General features: G+C 39.2%; 1 protein-coding gene across 1 annotated transcript in view; it reads right to left on the reverse strand.

Annotated features, from left to right (window-relative positions):
- Positions 1–23,425, reverse strand: part of LOC149144330 (F-box/kelch-repeat protein OR23-like) — a 30,310-nt gene extending 6,885 nt beyond the window's left edge. Inside the window, exon 1 of the mRNA XM_089450158.1 lies at positions 21,974–23,425. Within this exon, the coding sequence (XP_089306284.1) occupies positions 21,974–22,878 (905 nt within the window). The 5' untranslated portion in view covers positions 22,879–23,425. The remainder of the gene's footprint in view (positions 1–21,973) is intronic.
- Between the last annotated feature and the right edge of the window lie 321 nt (positions 23,426–23,746).

The following is a 23,746-nucleotide window of genomic DNA, read 5'->3' on the forward strand; positions in this document are numbered from 1 at the left end:
ATAGTTAAAAATCGATTTTTTTTGGACCATTAGTTGTTGAAGAGAACCAACGAATACTTTTTGAGACTTTTCTTGCTTGATTTGTGGAGATTCCACAAACTTTTTACTTGATTCCTTTCTTGGGAAAGTGCTCATCATTTTTAAAATATTTAATATTTTTCACTTGGAGTGAATTTTTATTTTCTCTTATTTTATTTTTCTGGATAATTTTCAACTAATTATTTACCATTTTTTGCCAAAAACTAGTTAACATGACTCTAGAGGAGTATAGACATATTTTTCCACCTTCAAAGTAGATCGAAAGTTGAGGTGTTGAGGTGTAATTTTGAATACTCATAACCCTTACAACCTCTATAGACAACACTTTTTACATTTTACATCAAATGTTACATAAAAATCTAGTTCTGCAGTGGGAATTTCAACAATTAAGAACTGACCCCTAGACAAAACCAAATTTTGCATAACTTTAGACATGATCTAGTATGTCATTTTACATCGACTCTATACACTAGGACTCACCTAAGACTTTACCATCAAGTCTCACTCTAGCTTTGGGAGATATCTGGGAGAAAAACTTGACCAATTATTTAGTGTTGAGAAACACAAATAATTAGCTAAAGGACTCTCTAGCAAAATCTTAAGCTAACTAGGTGTGTTATATGGCTTTGTATTCACCATACTAGAATTATTTTTACATCATTACAATGACCCAGCAGGGCTGCAGAATTTGAACTACATGATGATAAGCTGAAGCTGAATGATGATGATGAATTCTGAAAAATTCTGACTTTCTGACCATGATGGAATGCTCAAAAATATACTCTGCTTATGGGGTAGTTGACTAATCCTCAAATGTCTATTTGAGTAGTCAACAATGGTGCATTCAGAGCACAATACCTTCTTGGTCTGCATCCCACCATACGATGTCTAATTCATGCATCTAAATGCCCCACTGTTTTCCACATAACTGTTCCCTACATTGATAGACCACTTTGGTACTCAGAATTGCAGCAGAACAGCCCACAGAATGAACACATGGCAGTCAGTTTACAAGCTGCAGAAAACATTTTTATTATCTTTCTGTGGTCACATTCCAAACCACATCTCAGCAAACGACAATTAGTGTCAGTTGCAACACAATACCAATTAATTCTTTGTTCACCACCACTATTAGCCAGTATATGAGCTCAAATAACCTCTGCAAGGGCATGATGTAGCATATTTGCAATCATTTCAACTACAACACATAGAGGTTAGCTCAGTTGCAGTGGCATGGGACTTGGTGCAAGGTTAGTGATTGTTTCATTAGTCACAATATTTATGTGAGCGATGCATATCCCATAAGCAAATTTTTGAAGAAGGTTACTGGTAATGCTATGATCACTTCCAAAGAAGGGCCATTCAAGCTGGAAGAAATTGCTTGCATATTCCTTCCAAGTTTTATCATGTTCCTTCACATTTTTTTCTTTCTTGTAAAAGCTCAGCGCGTACATAAGAGGCTTCCTCTCCCAATGTGTTCTGTTGTGTGCACCAGCTTCCTGATTTAAATGCAGTTAATTTGCACAGGTAGGTGAATAAATCATGCATAGAGCTGCAATTATGACGACAGGTTCTTCCAGAAGGGATATGAAAAGGAATTGAACAGCCTAGGGTTAAAAATCAAAAGAGTGATTATTCCATTTGTTAATAAATCATTCTTCTACATGGTATCACCTTTTTACATAGGCATACAGAATAGGGACATCAAATTTGACTAGTCTCCCTTTTTATTTTAATATATATTAATGACCAATCAGAAACCAATCTCTAACAGCAATTCTAATTATTATTCTCCAGTTTGTCTTCTCTCCATTTCTGCACCATTTCCTCTTGGTTTAAGTGGACAATGTTGTCCTCCCGGTTTAAGGAGATGCTAGATCAATTGAAAAATGACTAATCATCCAAAAAATATGTAAGAAAGGAAATATGAAATATCTGGGTTGTCAACAATTGGTGTTCTATGGGTGGCTTCCATGATTGTTCAATTCTTTCTTTCAGCAACGCCATTCTGCTCAGGAGTGTATGGAACAGTTGTCTCCCTCTTAATGTTGTTGAAGAATGTAACTAGTGTTGGTCTTCATAATTGTACTTGAGTCATAATAAAATGTATTTATCGAAAGATTAGAAGAAAAACAAAAATATATATATATATATATTATTAAATAAATTGACTTATTAAAGCATAGGTTTCATGCTTGGGTCAATTGTTTATAGGTCAAAGCCTCCATTGAAGGCTTTTAGAGTTTATGTCAACTTTCCTTGTCCATGTCATATTGTAAATCTTTAGATTTATTTGTCAAAGAAAAAATTTATTTTATTGTAAAAACAGGGCAATTAGGCCTCTACTAAGTCGGCCTCAAACTGGACAAGTTGGCCTAAACTGAGCAGCAGAACCACTATATAAAGGCAGCAACTCGACCTCATTTGTCACACACACACACACAACAAGTTCGATCTACAGCTTTTGGGCTAAGAAAAAAGTGTGAATTTCAAGGAAAAGGAGGAAAAAGGATAGCGAAGGAGGAGGTCTCTCACAAGCATAAAAAGTCAAAATTCTCTCTCTTTCTCTCACACGTGTGAAGCTGTGAAGCTGCTGGAGGGGCCAAAATTCTGCAGTTGCTGAGAAAGCCGAAATTTTGAAGTTGTTGGTGAAGCTAGGGCCAAAATTTCTAGGTTGATGTTGGGCTATAACTACTGGACAAGAAGAGACTATTGAAGGTTGTGGTATCTCATTGGAAGCCTAACTTGGTGGAGGAGGAAGGTTTGTTGGTCTAGGGTCTTGATCCATCTCAATTTGAATCACTGAAGGAAAAGTTCTTGACTGGATTTTCCCCTATATAGGGGTTTCATCCCTAGCTGTCTACCTACATTTGGTGTCCCTGATCTTAATGTTTTGTTTTGATAATTGCTTAATGAAACAAAGATAAAAGAAGAACATAAGAAAGTTAATAAGAACACAAGAGTATCACAAGTAATTATCAACATAAGGAAATCTTTCTGCCTTTCTGATTTTATAACATGGTATCAGAGCTGAGGTGAAGGAGGAGGAAAAAGGCAGGTTAAAAGATCTATTGAGGAAAAAGGAGATCAACAAAAGGTCATTAAAGGGGATCATATAAGGAGATAAGTCTACCATCTACAAGAACTATGTCAAACCCAATGAAGGGAGAAAACAAATTAGAAGGAACCTCCAACTATAGGGCCTGGAAAAAAAAGGATAGACCTCATTCTCAAAAAAAACAAAGTTTTGGATCTCGTTCAAGGAAAAATCAAGAAGCCTACAAATGAATCAAGTGAAGCAGAAAAAAGCAAAGTTTAGCGAAATCGAAATCTTGGTTGTGAACCTTATAGTGGATGGAGTTAAGGATAACCTAATTCCATACATATCCAATATAAATTCAGCTCAAGAAATGTATGAGGCTCTCTCCAAGTTATTCACAATCAAGAACATTGGTCAAATAACAAGCCTCAAGAATGAACTAAAAACTATTAAGATGACAAATGATGATACAGTTTCATCATATTTTATAAGAATATCTAGAATCAGAGATGAACTCCAAGCAATAGATGAAGTTGTCCTAGAAAAGGAGCTCGTAATTACTGCCCTTATATGACTACCAAAGTCTTGGAGTGCCTTTACATCAAGGCTTAACAGTTGGAAGGATACGCCAACATTTGAACAAAGTGGAATGCATGTAGTCAAGAAGAAACTAGAATATCGTTAGTAAACAACAAGAAGGAAGAAGAAGAAAACACCTCGAATGCTTATTCTGCTCATCACAAGAAAAAGGGAACCTTCAAGAAGTTCAAAGGACCAAAGAAGAAAGTGGACCTATCCAAGATTGAATGTTACAACTGTCACAAGATGGGTCACTACAAAAGCCATTGTCCAGAAAATCCAAGAAATAAGAGACAAAGGGAAGATGTGAATGTTGTTGATGAAGATCCACCTAAGAAGAACAAGACTGAAGAATGAGAAGTCAAGGACTTATACTACTAAGTCCTCTCTCTCTTACATTGCCCTCTTAGTCTTTTATTTTTGTTTCGAATTGTTTTCCTTTATGTTTTGATTTCTAGAGTTTATAGGTCTAACATGTCTTGTTAGAACATTTTTCATTTTGATAAAGTTGTAGGTATCCCTCAAGATTGGATTAAGAGGGAGCCCTCACCATTTTACCAAAGATAAGTATCTTACTCCTTGTCTTATCTTTTATGTTTGGTTTCCCTCTCTTATCAAGATGTGTTTGTATTGTATGCTAATAATTGTTTCTTTATATTTTCCTTGGATAGGAAAGCCTTTAGAATACACAAAAGTTATGGAGGAGACTTCAAAGGATAAGCTTGAAGCATAAAAGAAGTTATGTTGCAAAGGAAGCCCTTCAAGAATTGATGTCATACAAGGTTTGTTAAGGAACAACTCAAGGTATGTCTTAAACTATAAGCTTTGTTATAAAGTTCTCTTCATGCAAAAGGTACAATCATTCTTCTTTTTAAATTCGCTTTACATCACTGACATCATTATGTCTAGGGTTTTGAATCATAAGATTCTTGTTAGGGTGATTAATCATCAGATTGAATCTAGATTCTTGTTAGGGTGATTAATCATCAGATTGAATCTACCCTCATTATATTATTATGCTTGTGGAACCCTAAAGGGGTTCACTGTAAAACCCTAACCTAAGGGTGTGTCAATATTGATTATGAAACCCTAGTCTACTTAGGGTTGTTGATGAAATCTAGAATTCCTATTCTTTTGATGTTTTGGTATTGTTATGATAAAAAAAACCTTAGCCCTTTAGGATTTGTTGTTTATGTCTATGCTATGTATTGAAACCCTAGATCTTCAAGGTTTGGTGAATTAGGGTTTGTGAACAAAGCCCTTGTAAGATTCTAGGAGTGAAACCCTAGGTGTATATTAGTCTGATTGAAACACTACTCTAAACGAAATTGTTGTATACCTAATTTTGATTTATTGATGTTTGTGTCTTGGGTTTCCCTAGTAGATATTGTTGTGATATGCTAGTGTATGATTATGAAATCCTAGATATATATATCTGAGTATGCTAACCTAATTATCGATGCTCATATTTTGTGAATTCTAGGATTTGTAACAAAACTTTACTAGAAGATTGATATTCTAGAATATAATGATATTGTTTCCAATATGATCTAGTTTTGTAGATAAAATCTAAGGTTTGCGACAAACCCTAACATGTATAGTAGAATTGTTATTTGATTGAATAGCTAATATCTAAGGATTTGTGTCTCGAAGATGAAATTTAGGGTTTAGTAGAGTTTGTCATATATCTCTGAAAGTAATATTGAGGCCCTAGATATAATGAGACTGATATCTTGATTGAGTTGCTTTAAGTTTTAATGATGTGGTCTAGGGTTTATGACAATAACCCTAGCAAAAGGTATGTGTCTCTTATTATGAACCTAACTAGGTTTAGGTATTTGATGTCTAAAGTATTTGATTGTTTTGATGCTTCCATTATATTGACATAACTTTGATACAGTTAACTTCATGCTTCTATATATGTATTTGGTTGTACTTGTTATTAAAGTTTTGAAGGTACACAATCTTCAAGATAATGAAGATGTCTATATGAGCATGATGATGATCAAGATGACCTTGATACCGTAAGAAGGAATGGAGCCATGAAAGACTCTCTGATGTTATAGAAAAAGATAGTAGTTAATCTCCCCAGTTGAGAGGGAAGGCATATTATGATGGTCATGATGGATACCTTGAAGAAGAAATCAGAGAATAAATGAAAGTACTACAATGTATTGAGGGTGTCTTGATGCTACTGAAATGAAAGAAGAAAAACTTTTGACTAGTTGCATATGAATAACTTGATATAAGTGGCATTGGGATGATTAAGGACCTCGAAGATTTGTGCTTACTCGTATATGTATATTTGATAATTTATTGTTGATTGGGGTTTGTGTTTGTACAGATAAATCTCTCCATAAGAAGGATGAACACTCTGGAAGCATACTTGGACAAATGGATATATGTAGTTTATTAGGGAGAGATGAAGCATCTAATTGCAAATGCTTGGGAGGACATCTGGTCGGCCTATGTGTTGATGTCTAGATCCCGAAGAGGGAGGGTGGCATTGATCTTGGAGCTCTGACCTTGGATACGCATCTAGATCCATGGGTTGATGGTTAGTTAGTAAGCCTGATGGTCTAGACTTGTTGAAAGCTTTAGTACATCTTAGTCCCACTCGAATAGATTACCCTAATCAGGAATCTAGTCCGCAACACTAAGTGTGCTAGAACTCTTCGTAATTCATTTTGGAGATCTTCCATGTACCTCTATAGATATAGGTAATTATGAATACCTCCCAAGTTAAGAGGGAGTGTTAAAGAATGCAACTAGTGTCGGTCTTCATAATTGTACTTAAGTCATAATAAAATGTATTTATCAAAAGAAAGAAAAAAATATTATTAAATAAATTGACTTATTAAAGCATGCGTTTCATGCTTGGGTCAACTATTTTTAAGGTCAAAGCCTCCATTGAAGGCTTCTAGGATTTATGTCAAGTGTCCTTGTCCAAGTCATATTGTAAAGAACCTTTCTTGGGATTTATTTGTCAAAAAATAAATTTATTTTATTATAAAAATAGGTCAATTAGGCCTCCACCAGGTCGACCTCAAACTAGACAAGTTGGCCTAAACTGGGTAGCATAACCACTATATAAAGGTAGCAACTTGGCCTCATTTTTCACATACACACAACAAGTTCGATCTGCAATTTTTGGGCTAAGAAAAAAGTGTGAATTTCAAGGAAGAAGAGGAAAAAGGATAGCGAAGAAGAAGGAGGTCTCTCACAAGCATAAGAAGTCGAAATTCTCTCTCTTTCTCTCACACATGTGATGTTGTGAAGTTGCTGGAGGGGCCGAAATTATGATGTTGTTAGTGAAGCTGGGGCCGAAATTTCTGGGTTGATTCTGGACTATAGCTACTAAACAAGAAGAGACTATTGAAGGTTGCAATATCTCATTCGAAGCCTCACTTGGTGGAGGAGGAAGGTTTGTTGGTCTAGGGTCGGTCCATCTCAATTTGAATTGCTAAAGGAAGAGTTCTTAACTAGGTTTTCCCCTATATAGGGGTTTTAGCCCTCGCTGTCTGCCTACATCTAGTGTCCCCAGTGTTACTTGGGAGCGGGAGCGGGAGCGAAAACGGGAGCAGGAGCGACCATTTTCAGAAGCTCCCGGTTTGGGAGCGAATCCGGGAGCGATTTTTTAAAAATATATATATTTTTTATATTTTTTAATTTTTGATACATATATGTCAACAAAAACATGTAGAATGATGAATTAGATATAAAAAACATAAAACAACATAGATTGATCATTGAACCATATCACATCAATCATCTAGATTCTAGAAATTATAATTTTCATCAACCATGTCCACAAGTTAGTAAAATACATATTACAACTACAACATAATGAGTCTCGTGAATCATGATTCATCAAATTCAATCTTAAAGTTTCAACTTCAAGCTTTCAAAATTGAAAATTCAATATATAACATTTATCATCATTGATCACCAAAGTTGTACTTGTAAGCTAAGTTTAACGGTTAACCATTACAAGAAGTAATATCTTTAGATATTTCTAAGTCCTAACTTCTAACTGTTAACATGAAATGAAATGTTATAAAATGAAACATGAATAATGAAATGAAATGAAACAACTTTAGTCTTTCACAAAGCATCATATTCATAATTCACAATCATTACCAATGAGTTTTAATTGCCAACTTCAAACTTCAAATTTTCATTGTCACAGTCATATATTGTTTACCAAAAATATCATTATGATATGACAGAGTCAAGAGTCAAGAGTCAAGGACTCAAGACTCAACAGTTATGAAAACTAATAGAAACTAGAAAAGACAAGTAAACTGTAAATCTACATGTGGCCCTTGCCACGAGAGTCTCTAGGAGTATAAGCAGGTCGTGGTGATCTTCTAGGAGTCTCCCGCACAGACCGACGACCAGAACTAGAACCTCCACGTGAGGGTGTAGATGGAGGTGGCGACAGCAAAGGAACACGACTCGGACCTCGAGCACTGCTACTGGATGGTGGAGGTGGAGGTGGCATGGCTGCTGCAACTGCTTCATCTTCATCCCTTATAAGTTCCTCTTCCAGTTCTTCAAGATGCACTATACCATCCTCCAAATTGTCATCCTCTGGGTGATTGTCCCAAATTCTATATGTGGGATCCTCATAAAGCCCGATCACAGTAATGACTCAACAACCTCAAGTTGTAGTGAACATAAACCAAGCTTTCTGCTCAGTTTTCATTGAGTCTATTTCTTTTCACATTGTGTATGAAGCTGTAGGTGCTCCAACACCTCTCTACAGAAGAAGTGTTCACAACCTGTGATAGAACTTTTTTTGCCAATTTTGGCAAAAGTCCATGGCCGCCATATGTTTCCCACCATGTGAGAGCATCAAATTTGTCTGTCTTCCATTGCATGGAAGGTACCAAACAAACCAATGCCACTGAAGTATCTGCCTATTTCAAGGCGCACAGCTGCACATTCCTCCCTATCAGGTATCAACTTTTCCAATGCTTACAAATATCCACTAGTTACCTCTGCATCTAAATAGGGTTTGGTCCTAATCCCACCCCCTGGTGCAGGTTGGCCCAACCAAGATGTAGAGTAGTATTTTGGCGTAAGGATATACGCCAAGCAATGTAGTGGAAGATTAAGTTTATTCCACCGTACACACACAAAATCGTGAATCATTTTGTACAAGTCAGAATCTCTGGTATGAACAATATCTTTTATTTGCCCCAACATGGTATCCATCTGCTCATACACCTCGCCAATCACTGGTTTTTCTGTATCTGCAAACCAAATCATGTGATAAATGGGCTTGGTGAAATCCAACACTTGCCTCACACTTGTCCAAAACTGACCATCAAGAGCGGCCTCCTCCACCAGTTCAAAACCTTGCCTGTCAGCTGCATTTGTAGCCCTTTCCTTTAATACCTGCCAATGTGGACTTGATACCATGCTAGCCAATGACTCTCTTACCTTCAAAAGGCGCCTGAAGGTGAGGTAATAGCTACCAAATCTGGTCTTTCCAATCTTCAACAACTCCAATCTCGAGTGACTGCGGAAAAGGCCATGTGTATTGCTATGATTTGTAATAAATTTTATCATTTGTTTGCCTTTCTTGTACAAATCACCAATCCATTGGTATTGTGCATTTTTGTTCTTGACAACATCATGCATCAGAAGGTTCAATGTGTGAACCAAACATCCAGACCAAAATATGTTGGGGTATTTATCCTCAATAATTGCTCCCACTGCCTTACAATTAGGAGCATTATCAGTGATGACTTGGATGACATTGTATGGCCCAATACGGTCAATTGTTTCAAGTAATGCTTCTGCAATGTTGATGTCGGTCCTGAACTTGTCTGAGTAATCATGTGCAGTTAGAAAGATGGCACCACTAACAGACACAGCAAGAACACTTATCAATGGCTTGCCTTTTACATTTGTCCATCCATCAGATACAATGGGCACCCCATGGTCAGTCCAAAAACTTGTCATTCTATTCAAAGAATGTGATATTTTTTCTTTTTCATGATCAAGTCCAACGGTTCTTGCCTTGTCATACCCAGGGCTCTTGTATCCTTTAGGGGCATCATTTATGGCAGAAACCATTTCGTGCCAATAAGGTGAGCGAAGAACATTGAATGGTATCCCACATGCATAGAGAAACCTATAAACCTTGGAATCCACATCATTCCTACACCCCTCATCAAAGAAATCTGATATGGTTCTACGCCTTAAACCTGATGACCCTGTGCCTCCATATCCACTGCCTTGAGAGGATGTTGAAGGAGATCTTTGTGCTTGTGATTGTGAGCTTGGTTCAAAGAAACCCTTGATTTTTTTGATTTGTATTGGGCTTCCTCCTCTTCCCTTATGTATTTGGCTCTATCCGCTGCTGACACCGCTGGACAAGTTTTGATTCCTATTTGTTTGTCTCCATCCCATGGCCTTTTCCCGCAGAGGTGTTTTCTGGCACGGGTGTATGAACCTGTGTAATCATTGTTGCAATGGGGGCAATGAAATTTAGTGGTTCCACCCCCTTTCCCTGCTTCAGGCCTGTTAACATATTTCCACAATGGGGTTTGGTCTTGTTTAGTTTTTTGAGAGTCATGTTCACCCTCCTCCAGCTCCTCCTCACCGGGGTTTTCATCAAATCCACTTTCTCCAGCTTCTTCATCCCCCTCTTCATTTTGGCCCCTCTGTTTCCTACTCTCCAGCACCATAATAACCATAAAAGGGACCAAGAAGAGGAAAATCCCAAGAAATATAGCTAGGTCCATGATGTTTGATATTTGTAGGGTTTTGAATCTGCAAATTAATTTAATTTATTTAGATTAATTAATTTAATAATTTTAATCTATTAATTTAATTTAGATTCATAATTTTTTTACTAAATATAGTTAATAAACTAAATTAAACTACCTAAATTACTACCTAACTAAATTAAACTAACTAAAGTAACTAAATTACTAAGTTACTTACCTCTCTGCAAGCTTCCTCCTCGCTCCTCAACACTTGCTCCTCGCTTCCCCTCGCTCCTTTGCTCTTGCTCTCCTTGCTCTGGCTCTCATACAAGTGATAATGAAATGTTTGTTTGCCCCATTGGGCTTTTAAAACAATTTTTTCTTTTTTTTTTTAAATTGGAAAAAAATTTCGCGTCCGCGGCTTTTTTTCCGCCCAGATCGCTCCCGGCGTCGGGCGATTCGCTCCGGGATCGACGGGAACGATGTCGCTCCCTAAATTGGCAGGAAGCGCAAATTTTTTTATCGGGAGCGCGCTCCTGAGCCGCTCCCGCCCGGAGCGCGGATTGGGAGCGGGAGCAAGGGGGGGAGCGCTCCCCCGCATCACTAGGTGTCCCTAATCTTCATGTTTTGTTTTGATAATTGCTTGATGAAACAAAGATAAAAGAGAACATAAGAGTATCACAAGTAATTATCAACATAAGGAAATTTTTTTGCCTTTCCGATTTTCTAACAAATGTCAGCCTCTCTAAAAAAGTCATTGAATTCATTTTATTCATATTTGGTTTCATTATCAATCTTCAATATCTTGATTTTCTTTCCTGTTTGATTTTCCACCAATGTTTTGAAAGAACGGAACCACTTGAACACTTCATTTTTCTTCAAGAAATAGATCCATGTTTAACGTGAGAAGTCATCCACAAAGATTGCATAGTATAAGTATCCTCCCAATGATGTTAAGGGCAACATACTAGATAGGTCAGAATGGACCAATGGAAGAATATCAGTAGGTTGGCTTTCACTAGAAAGGAATGGACCCCTTGTAAGTTTCCCAGCAGCACAACCCTGACAAACTCCTTTATGATTCATGTTGAACTCAGGCATACATGTGACCATCTTCCTTACCCCAGGTAAGGCTTTGTAATGAAGTTGAGCAAATCTCCGGTGCCATAATTTAGATTGATGAGAAGTATCGCGAGTCAAGGCTTCCAAAGGACTTCCTCCAACTTGATAGAGACCATCAATCCTAAATCCAAGTGTGAATGCATATTTAGAGTTTCTTTGCCAAATACGTACCTTTCCATCAATAAATGCTACCTTGAAGCCTTTATCTTCCATCACAAAAATAGACACCAGGCTCTTCTTCAAATGAAAGTACTACAATGTATTGAGGATGTCTTGATGCTGCTAAAATAATGTGCAAATAAAACCCCTATTGGTGACAAGCCCCCCAAACTAGCTCACAAGTGTAAAAATAAGCCTCACAAGGAGCCAAATAATAATATGTACATGTCGTGGGATCCTCCAAAGGCCTAATAATGTCCCAAAGTGCCATATTGAGGAATAAATTCCTCGAAATATGACAGACAACGGGGTGGTCCCTTGTTCTCCAAGTAGTAGATCCCATGAGTCTCCATATGAAAATCGAAAATGCCTGTAGATCCTCTGCAAGGGTCCGAGTGGTGGAATGAATGTTGCCATGACCTCGTACAAGTCCTGGGACACCTACCAAGAGTGTGGGGCTCCTGTGGGGGCCTCCTGAGCATAATGTACCAAGCATATCACCATCATCCCAAAAGTGGTTCGCTAGTAGTCTCTAAGCATCGATGAAGATCCGTGGAGTGTTGTCTACTGCTGTGGAGACCAATGGCTCTCTATGCACACTGTATATGTACCAATGTAGACCTCTGGGGGTTAGGATCCCGTATAAGGAGACCAAACCCGAATAGAAACCACCAGTAATCCTACAGAAGATCCAATGTGTCCCCTAAGCTTCTAGTAGAACCAGTCATTAAAATAATCGGGTAAAAGAGTTTACAAATCATGGATAACAAAGTGGGCACTTCATAATGGCATGCCCTTCCGTAGTGGGCTTTGGCATGTGCTAGTGTCTCCCAGCGCCAAAGGGGGTTAACCAAGCACCTTATTAAGCGGTTTCAGTGCTTCAAGGGGATAGTATGTCCAAAGTACATCCCTCTAATGGGGGTGGCAAGTGATAAATAAGTGGAATGGAATAGGGAATGAGAAGGGCAACCCTGGGCCACATATTAGGGCATAAGGGTAGTCGAATAAGGGGAAGCCCACACCTGGGTATGTAATGTGTAGAAGGGAGAAATCGTGGTACACGAAGTGCCCCGACCTTGATTTTTCTACCCTTCTTTATATGCCTTTTGCCTTTTATGAATTTAATTTCATTCACTGCTCGGGGCTCAAAGGACAAGAGCATGATGAGTAAGATATAACGGTGATTACCCCTTTTAGGTAGGGCAGTTCATTTCCCTCCAGGGGTTGGGACAATCATGGATTCCTGAATGATAAAGGAGCCTCATCTAGGGCCAATGGAACCAGGGTGGTGACCATGGATTGGGGTAGAGCTCATCTATTGGCTTTTTCCCATGTGCTAATCATTGTTGTCCCAACCATCTTTTGCATTTTGTGGTACAATTTCCTGTTAAATGTGGCCAATTATGTTTTTTTCTTTTAGCTGCTTCAAACTCTGGGGCATCATTCCAAGCTTGACCCAAGGTGGGGGCAAAGGGATAGGGAGGTTGGCCCTATGTGGACCCAGAATGGAAATGTGGACCCAGGTGGGAGAAATGATGAATAGGGTATAGTGAGTGAAAAGGGTGTAATATATGCGGATAAAGGAGCGGGACCACGCACCCAAAGTCGGTGTTTCCCAAATAGTACCACCCTAGAACCAAATGGTCAATAAAGGAGATCCCACGGGACTAAGATCCAAGGCTAACATCCAAAAGAGATCAAGGGGGCAAGAGCACAAACTAAACCCACCCTTTTCGCCAAATCCCCCCATCAATCCATACCCAGAAGTATCCATGATAAGTAAACTCAATACTCAATTACCAAATGACAAGACATACCTTTAGATTCGGAAGGCCCACCTTTAAACATACAATTAATACAGGTGGGTGAGGTACCACATGGCCGACTCAGGTGGAAGAGAAATGGCACAACAAGCTAGTAGGAGGCTGCAAGGGGCTGTTGGCTGCCGACTAAGGTTCACCATGGAGAAAGAATTCTCCTGGGGAAATCAACCACAAAGTGGTGGGTAACAGGCTTGTCTCTCTCCATCATCCTCGTCTCCTCTTGAGTGCATCTAGTCAATAATTCATCGAAGCTAAGAATTTCATTAACTGCTCGGGGCTCAAAGGACAAGAGCATGATGAGTAAGATATAATGGTGATTACCCCTTTTAGGTAGGGCAGTTCATTTCCCTCCAAGGGTTGGGACAATCATGGGTTCCTGAATGATAAAGGAGCCTCATCTAGGGCCAAAGGAACCAGGGTGATGACCATGGATTGAGGTAGAGCTCATCTATTGGCTTTTTCCCATGTGCTAATCATTGTTGTCCCGACCATCTTTTGCATTTTGTGGTACAATTTCCTATTAAATGTGGCCAATTATGTTTTTTTCTTTTAGCTGCTTCAAACTCTGGGGCATCATTCCAAGCTTGACCCAAGGTGGGGGCAAAGGGATAGGGAGGTTGGCCTTATGTGGACCCAGAATGGAAATGTGGACCCAGGTGGGAGAACTGATGAATGGGGTATAGTGAGTGAAAAGGGTGTAATATATGCGGATAAAGGAGCGGGACCACGCACCCAAAGTCGGTGTTTCCCAAATAGTACCACCCTAGAACCAAATGGTCAATAAAGGAGATCCCATGGGACTAAGATCCAAGGCTAACATCCAAAAGAGATCAAGGGGGCAAGAGCACAAACTAAACCCACCCTTTTCGCCAAATCCCCCCATCAATCCGTACCCAGAAGTATCCATGATAAGTAAACTCAATACTCAATTACCAAATGACAAGACATACCTTTAGATTCGGGAGGCCCACCTTTAAACATACAATTAATACAGGTGGGTGAGGTACCACATGGCCGACTCAGGTGGAAGAGAAATGGCACAACAAGCTAGTAGGAGGCTGCAAGGGGCTGTTAGCTGCCGACTAAGGTTCACCATGGAGAAAAAATTCTCCTGGGGAAATCAACTACAAAGTGGTGGGTAACAGGCTTGTCTCTCTCCATCATCCTCGTCTCCTCTTGAGTGCATCTAGTCAATAATTCATCGAAGCTAGGAATCTTGTCATTGTTGAGAATGGTGGTGTTTAAACACATCGTGTGCTCTTGAAAGACCTCCAAGTGCAATGAGAGTGAGCTCCCTATCAGCAATAACTTCTCCAATAGATAGTAAGTCATTCTTGATTTGTGTTATTCTCATAAAGTAGGATTGGATAGACTCCCCTTTATCAATCTTGATGTCCTTCAACTTGTTCTTGAGAAAGAGCATTTGATTTGCATTATTTACTTTGAACATCCCAACCAGCTTATCATACATCTCCTTAGATGTTTCCAAATCAGAGATATAGGGAACCAAATGCTTTTGAATGGAGTCTACGATAATTCTCTTAGCTTTGACCTCACCTTTCTTATACTTCGTTTTTGCAACAGCAAGTTCATTTGAAGGAGGCTCCACCACTCCTCCCTGCACATAGTCCATGGCATCGTGCTCTTCCAAAGTCAAGTCCAAAGTCATTTTCCATGCATGATAGTCACATTTGTCCTTGAGCTTAATCCTTAGATTTGAAGTAAGATGTAGAAGTCATTGAGGCTTGTCCAATAGTTTATCCAATAGATCTCTCTTAGTGATTGTTTTTCTCTCTCTTGCTTGGGCTTTGTCTTCACCTGTGCTTTGAAACCATGTTAATTTTAAGAACAATGGTATGTTTTATGCTTAGCACAATTACTTCAATGTTCTTTAGCAGCCCAATGACAATTTCCAATTTAGTATTCCAATAGCAATCACATTACCCATTAATCACATTGACAATAATTGTAGATAGAACATGAATAACAAAAATACAGAAGACAAGCCAAGACAAAAGGACACCAGATTTGGCGGATGTCAGGGAAAACCCCCAAGATGGGGAAAACACTTTTTATCAATTCTTCTTATTATTATATCAAATGTTCAGCGCCAAAGGAGAGTACAAAAAGTCAAAGTTGACTTGCCAAATCAAAGTTAAAACAGCCCTGTCAAATCTGCAGTCAAATTCAGCCCTAACCAGAAAGTCAACGTTGGTCAAAGTAGCAGCAAAATGTCCTTAAAGCAACTTGGTCATACCCAGTCAAACTTGGCTTGAACAGGAGGTCAAAGTCAGCCCAAAACAGTCCCAAAGTCAGCAGTCAAACTTGGTCAAACTCTGTCTTGAAGTCTGCAGTCAACCTGCAATTTATCTCTGCAGTCAAAGTGCTCAGAACACCTCGGTTTCTGTGCCAAAGAGTGCGGCCTGCCCAAACAGAAAACTGCCCAAAAGATCAAACTCAAAATCTACCTAGAAAGTCAAAGTCAACACTGGTCAAACTGCAAGAAAGACTGAAATTTTCAGCCCTATAATTCTGTCTGAAATTTGTCCTCCTTGCCACACGTGTGAGAGAAAAAATATGCCCAATAGCTGTACGAACCAATGAGAGAAGAATGTGTGAGTGATGATGATGCCATGCCAAATGAGGTGAGAGGTCACTTATATTTATACAAGACATTGAGGGTGAAGTGACATGTCTCTTGGGCTTCATGGGCCTACATGATTGTGGTCGACTTTGACAATTTACACGTGTGGGTATAAATTCAAAAACACATTTCTGCTTGTCCAAATTTGATGATCTTTAGATCAATTTTGGTCCTCTCGAAAAGAGGAATTTAATGCAATCGTCATCTCTATCAAATGAGTTGTCTAAAGTGGAATTTGGACCTATTTGCCAATTTTAACATGCTATATACATAAGCAAACTTTACATATTGGTTGTCTAATGGTTTAGATTCACATTAATGTGTGTGTTATATATTAAATATTACATATTTTATTACTTTTTAGTAGACTAGTTCATTAGCAAGTTCCGATTCCATACTGGTTGGACCTCAACCCATTTTAATTTTGAGATTTTTTTGTTACACGTGATGATGAATGTTATCGAGCATTGTTATGTATAAGATTTCAATGAATCATGCTTCAGTTTTCATATATTTTAATTTATATTTCTTATATTTTATAAATATATATTGACAATTATAAAATATATTTATAAATTCATTAAATAATATATTTATTTAATACAAATATTATATTTATAAATATCAGTGTTTCAAAAATCCCGATTTTATCACGAAAAAAATTGTGATATCACAATTTTTTGGCCAGGCCAATGTTTGCCAATTTTCACCGATATTTTGATGATATCTTAATTTTGTTGATGGCAAATTTCACTAATATTTTCTTGATATTTATGATTTTTTTTGTTGCCAATTTTATCCCAATATCGACGTTTGCAACAATGATAAATATGAGCTAATATATCCACTACCCGTTTCTGTCAAATAAAAAACATTGATAAATATGTAAACATAAATATAAATTATATTTATAATAAAAATACTATAAATATTAAAAAATTTATAATATATGGCGCTCCAATCCCAGTTGTCGTGCTCTCAATACAATTCCTTTAATTATATGCTGGGGGTTTGGTTAGCCAGAAATAGATCCATTTTTCAGGACAAACCATCGATCCCTGATCATATTGCAGCAAAAGTTCTTGCCATTTTAAGTCACTTCCCCAGGAAAAGGATCTTGCCCTTCCCAGAGTGCTCAGACCAGAACTGATAGACAAACTTCCGTCGTGGGCCTTTTTCGAGGAAGCCTTAATAAACATGGGACAGAAGAGCAGAGGTGGCTTTGTAATTTTTCTCTCGGAAGCTCACTGCTATCAGGCAAAATTTGGCTTGGATAGGGGGACCAATAGTCAGGCAGAACTCTTAGCATTCAAACATTTATTGTTGTTTTCTTTAGAGAAGCGATGCACTCAGATTCAGGCTTTTGGGGATTCCATGCTTACTATAAACTCGATGAATAAAACTCAAACTTACAGGAACATCATGTTTTTTCTTATTCTGGAGGAGATCAAGCAAATCACTGACATGTTCTCTTTTTTTTACTTGCAACCATGTTTACAGGGAAAGGAACAGGATAGCTGACGGCCTCTCAAAAAAAAAGGCCTCAACATGGACCAGGGCCTATGGGGTATTATAGAACAGAGAGATGGACAGGTCTATGAGCTTTTTCACGGACCATACAGGGACTTCCTCGGGGACCAGCAGCAGATTAATCCTAGAGACATTCAAACAGTATCTGGTTACTTTGAATACTCTTTGTGCCTTTCAGCTTTACTGTTTTACACTTTTTATGTCTTTTCTTATTCTGGGACAGTGTAATGTCCTCTCCAAATTGATGTCTAATAGAGGACAAAATAGCCTATCCTACCCCATAGGCTAAATTCTTGTTAAAGGGGTAAAAAAACCCAACTTTTCCAATGTTGAGGCAACATTGTACAAAAATTGGGCAGCTGGGTCAAACAGACCCAAAGTTTGGGGTTGCACTCACAACTTGGGAGCCCATGAAAAATCTATAAATAGAGGAGGGTTGGGATCAAAGGAATCATCAATTGTGGATCAAATCATATATTTTATTCAGCTAGAGCTCTAAGGATTTTAAGACCCCTTCTCTTCTACTAATTTCTGTGTGAAAGAACCCACCCTAGTTAGTCCTATTTTCCTTTTGGTTCTGTATTCTGGCAACAGGGATCTCTCTATAGCGCACAGTGAAGTATTTGTGGAAAAAACCTAAGACAAGGAAGATCGAATCATATTCCAGCTGAGTGGATCCCCTCAGAGTAGTTCTGGACAGAGCGAGTTTTTCCAGCTGAACGGATTCCTTCTGAGATTAATTCTGGACAGAGCGAATCTGGTCAAAATCTGAGCGGATTCTTCCTGAGGCAGGATCTAAACAGAGCGAAGTTTAAGACTGAGGCTAACTATCTGTTCCAGTGATCAAACCCTTGCGCAGCTTTCCTGTAGTGTATAGAAACTAAATTGAAGTATGGCAGAGCAGCTCTGGGATTAACGTCAGCTTCTCACTAATATTCTGCAGTTAAAGTGTGGAAGGAGCCTCTCTGTGGTCACCGAACAGCGCATGAACAGAAGTACGAGCATTTACTGAGCATAGACGGAGATTAGAAACAGGTCCGAATTTCCTAGAGTAAATGCCGCAGATCTGGGACTGATTTCCGAAGAGTTCGATCATCTACAAATCACTCGCGGTCTTCCTGAAGAAACGCAGATTGCATTCTGGAGCTTATTTGGACTCTCGGACAGCCCTGTAATAGAGTAAAATTTCAGATTTGTAGCTAGCCTGTGAGTTTAGCTTAATCTAGGGTATATTTGAATTATTAAATAAGTTTGGTTGATATCAGTATTGAATTGGGAACAGATTGCAGTTGTGCTGGATTATTGGAATCGGGTTGTATCAAGTTGTTTAATGGTTGAAGGGTTAAAATTACAGTTGTGCTGAATGGTTTATTGAATAGCACTGTTTGTTGGAAATTTTATCTGCATTAGTCTACAATACTGCTAAGAACGATTGTAACCTTAGCTGCTTAAGAAACACTAGAAAATTGCCCTAGTCCACTACAGACAGACAGTTTTTTGGTGCCTATGCAGGCTGTTTGTAAAGTTTGGTTTTTTGTTTTATGGCTCCCAGCACAATAGTGCTGTCTAGAATGTAAGTGGGCACTTAGTCCAAGAAGCTCTCTCCACTCATCAGCTCTCGTAGCTGTATTTTTTGGTCTTATTTTCTGATGTATGAATACACACAAGACGTGTATCTGAAGAATGTAATTTTCAATCATTTCTATTAACGAAATTTTATTTACTGAGGAAAAAATATAAGAATAGTATATTATTTCAACCCGATCCCCTGTATTAAAGACCCCAACATATCCCAGAACATTCCTTAGAATTTTTGGTATTTCCACACATCCACTAGATGCATTTCTCCGAAAGCACAATTCCGCATCCAGGAAACTTGGTAGAACATTGATATAATATAAATATATTCTTTTATGCTCATTGATGCACAGTGGAAGAACATTCAGGCGTTGATAGTTATGCATGGCATCAAACTGGAAGGGCAGTAACCCATGATTAAATTCCATCATCATTATTTTCTGAACGACGTTACAATTACAATTATTGTCCTAAATTATTCTCCTAAATATCGGCAGCTATCCTACATTTTAGCAAAACTCGATCATTACACAAAATGTGGTCTCACAGGCAAATACCTTTTAATTGATGAGGGAATATATGGCGCCCATCTTAGCAACAACTTGAAGAACCAAAAGAGACTAAACGTCATTCAAATACTTATTAGATTTATAATTTCTTGCAAATAGGTGTTGTTTTACTGGTCAAATTGATAGAGTGCTAAGCCATCAAATACTTATTAGATTTATAATTTCTTGCAAATAGGTGTTGTTTTAACTGATCAAATTGAGTGCTAAGCCATCCACCAGGGTTCAATTCCCGGTATGGTTTTCCAGGCTGATTGACATGACTTTCAATGGGATAATATCATAATTCAAGTCTTCGATGAATTTGGCCACCGCTATAGGCATTTATTAAAGAACCCTCCAAATCCCGCCCTCCTCGCACCTCCACGGAAGAAAGAAAAGAACACAAATATAATAATAAAAAAGAAGAAGAAGAAGAAGAGGTTCAGCAATGATGCTTATAACCCTGATTAACGGACAGAAGTCTTTCAGCCCCTATGGAGGAATGGGTTAGGTTCAAGTTTGAGGGAGAATCCAAGAGCAACTCAGGTCAAGCATGGGCAAGGAGTCTTTTTAGAAATGAGCATGGACACATCATGATAGTGTCTTTCAAATTTCTCGATACCAGATTAAACAACCAAGCAGCAATAGAACGCCTTGTGGTGGACATAGCCGAAAGCTTAGAAAGAGGTTAAAAGGAAGTCCTCTTCATGGGGACTCAAATCACATCATCAACCATATTAATAGAAGAATCTCTCGCCCCTCAACGGAAATGTCAAGCAAAGTCACATGGACCCATCAAGAAATAGATTGTTTTGAGAATTGTAAGTTTATGCGTGTAAGAAGATCCTCAAATCGATTATGGATTGGTTAGCAAACCAGGTCATTCTCTTCGAGTCATCTCAGTCCCTTACTCTAGGGGATCCTCTCGACAAAGAAGAGGGGAGCTAGAAAATATTGTTGATTAGAATCTTTAGCCAAGGGGTGTGCCCCGCAACCCGCCCCCACATCCCCGCTTAACTCATCGCATCATTCCAATATGCAGATAAATGAGGTTATGAATGCTCTTAATCTCAGAAAAATTGCTGAGGCATTCTCCCGCAGAGGTATAGATCTGATTGTATATCAAGCATTGATGAAGTTAGGCAGAACATATCCTGCATTATGTGCAATCAAAGCTTGGTCGATGAAAGTCAAGCCTTTATGCCAAAATCAAGATGGAATACACTTCATTTCATACTCTGACCATTGTTCTGACTTTTGAATCCCAGCATTCTGAGACAGTAAAATTCTGATGGCGGGCCAATGTAAAAGGCCTAGAGGCCACCCCAAGGTGCAGGTGTCCGTGACAAGAAGAAAGAAGCAGACCTTAATCCCTTTGATATACAAGAAGGGTATGCAGATTTAATGGCATGTCAAGTTATCCCCTTCCCAACTAGGACATAAGCTCTCAGTTCGAAGAAGAGGAAAGAAACAATGCTACAAAAGCAAAAAATCTAATAGCAGGAATAACGAGGAGCAGTATGCCAAACAGCAGGCTCAATTTGAGGAGAGGGCAATCTCTCTTCTGGAGAATTATGTTCAGCAGCTGCTTCTTTGGTTTCTGAGAAGAAAAAGAGTGAGGAGGATTTCAAAAGGAAAATCCACTGCTGCTTGGAGATCATTATGAATGAACTCTTTTAGCCTTTTTTAAGCCTCTGTTCACCGTGTGTTAACCGTGTGTTATATTTTTTTGCATGACTACCCCATGTTTGTAGGTTGAGCTGAAAGTAGCAGGGGTACTTTCAAGGAGTTATAAATAGTGGCAACCACCATGTTTAAGAGGTCGGAAGGGGGTTTACAAAGAGGCCATTTTTTACATCCGTTTTTGACATTTTTTGACACATGATTTTCGTTCTTAATAGTTTGGTAGCGAATAGTGGTTTACCTCATAATTTTGTAGTTTCAATTAAGAAAGTACGATTGATGTCTTGTGTTTGGTTGGATATAGTATGTCAATGCCCGGTTAGGGTGTGCTGCTGGTGTTTTGACAGTTTATGCTTACATTCCGTTCTGGGCACAGAGAGCTTTTTACATCAGTATTTTTATGAAAAAAAAAAATAATAATAATACCCATAAACTTGCCACTAAACATAATGCTCAACCAATGATTATTTAACAGATAATTCAAAAGCCAAAGCAGTATAACAGACCTGTAAATTTTGATTCCCTCGAGCATAAATATGCCAATTGACTCTCCATTCTTGCCTTGCATTACAGCGACTCTTCCAAGGCGCCGTCGCTCACCTTCCTCCCACATGGGCTGCAGTTCCCTCCACTTCCCGCTGTCGGTGCAAAGAATCTCACCGTCCCTGTAATACTCATCGATGGGGAAAACCCCACCTACCGTCTTTGAAACCCCGTAGCCACCCATAACCCAGAATTCATCACGGAAAACGAAGCCAACACAACCCGCCCGCACACTAGGAAGATCATCTTCTTTGAACCAGCGATCCTTCCCCACGTCATATCTTTCGACGGACGACAAAATGTTTCCCCCCGCACTGAACTGCGCGTGGCGAGACCCTCCACCAGCAACGACAACGGTGTTGTCGCTGCGGACCCCACAGGCGAAGCTGCCCCTCGCGTGGCTCATGCTGGACCGCCGCTCCCACCGCGAGCGTACAGGATCGTAGCGGAACACTGCACTGGAAGACGACGGGCGGTACATGGGAAAGCTCCGGGTGTCAAAGACGGAACCCCCGATCACGTAGAGGTGGCCTTCCACGGCCACGCAGACGAAATTGGTGAGGCCGTACCTCTGTGGATCGCAGGGCATGGGCGGAATCAGGCGCCAGGACTCGCTCCGGGGGTCGAAAATCTCGCCCGGAACAACGGACGGGTCGTCTCTGAACAAACAGAGGAATTCTTCCGATTTCCCCCATTTCTTTCGCAAGTCGAACAGGAATTTTGAGTACAGCGTAGCTCTCCAGGCCTTGCAGACTGTCTTCAATCGGCCGTATTGAGACAAAGGCACGCAGGCTAAACACAGGCGGGCTAAGTCGTTGGGGAGTCCAGGAATTATTGCGAATTCTTCGGGAACCGCCCCAAGAAGCATTCTTGACTGAAATGTATGTGGGTTTCTTGGGCTCAATACTGCTGTGCTCTTCTGCACATCATGGGTTGATCGATTATGCTTCCAGCAACGGAAAACCAGAGCTCAATGGAACAGGAATTGCGGCTCGAGAAAAAGTGTCGGCGGTAGTGCGTTTCTTGAGAAATGGTCGGACTGAAATTGAAAGTCTTTTCAATTGAGAGAGGTCGCTCTGTTCAATTACCTTATCCTTGTTATATAGGACTCTTTGGCATTCCAATGAGATTGCTTCGACAGCAAGATTTCTCTGATCGAGGAACTCCCACAGTGCCTGAGTCAGACACCAGGTTCTATGGAGTGTGAATATTCATATGTGGGAGTGGGCATTCCAATGAGATTGCTTCGACAGCAAGATTTCTCTGATAGGACTCCCACAGTGCCTGTGTCAAACACCCGCTTCTATGGAGTGTGAATATTCATATGTGGGACGATGTTAAAGAAACATCTCAAAGGATTACGGCCAAGGTTAAGCGAGCAGTCAAAATCGGATGCGTCAAGGTATCAAAGTCTTCGTGTCGATCAAAAAGTGGAGTTGGGTGGAGACATCCACTTTCTATCTCTTTGAAGATATGGAGATATATACTCTGCCAGGTGGAATTTCTTAAATTTGATGTTAAAGTTTAAGGATCCTCTCCTTTGAATTTCTTAGATTTGATATTGTAATGTTTTTCTCAGTAGTGCTGCCAGAAGGGACTATTGTAATCGATATGCATTGGAATATGAAAAAACTATTCAAGAATATACTATTCAAGAATATTCTAATTGATATGCATTGGAATATGAAAGAATTCTCTAAAAAATTTAAAGTAAAATTACTTTGTAATGTTTTTCT

Source organism: Pinus tabuliformis, chromosome X (genome assembly GCF_031772625.1).
Source record: "Pinus tabuliformis cultivar Carrire ecotype Pingquan chromosome X, CPIR1, whole genome shotgun sequence".
Taxonomy (NCBI): domain Eukaryota; kingdom Viridiplantae; phylum Streptophyta; class Pinopsida; order Pinales; family Pinaceae; genus Pinus; species Pinus tabuliformis.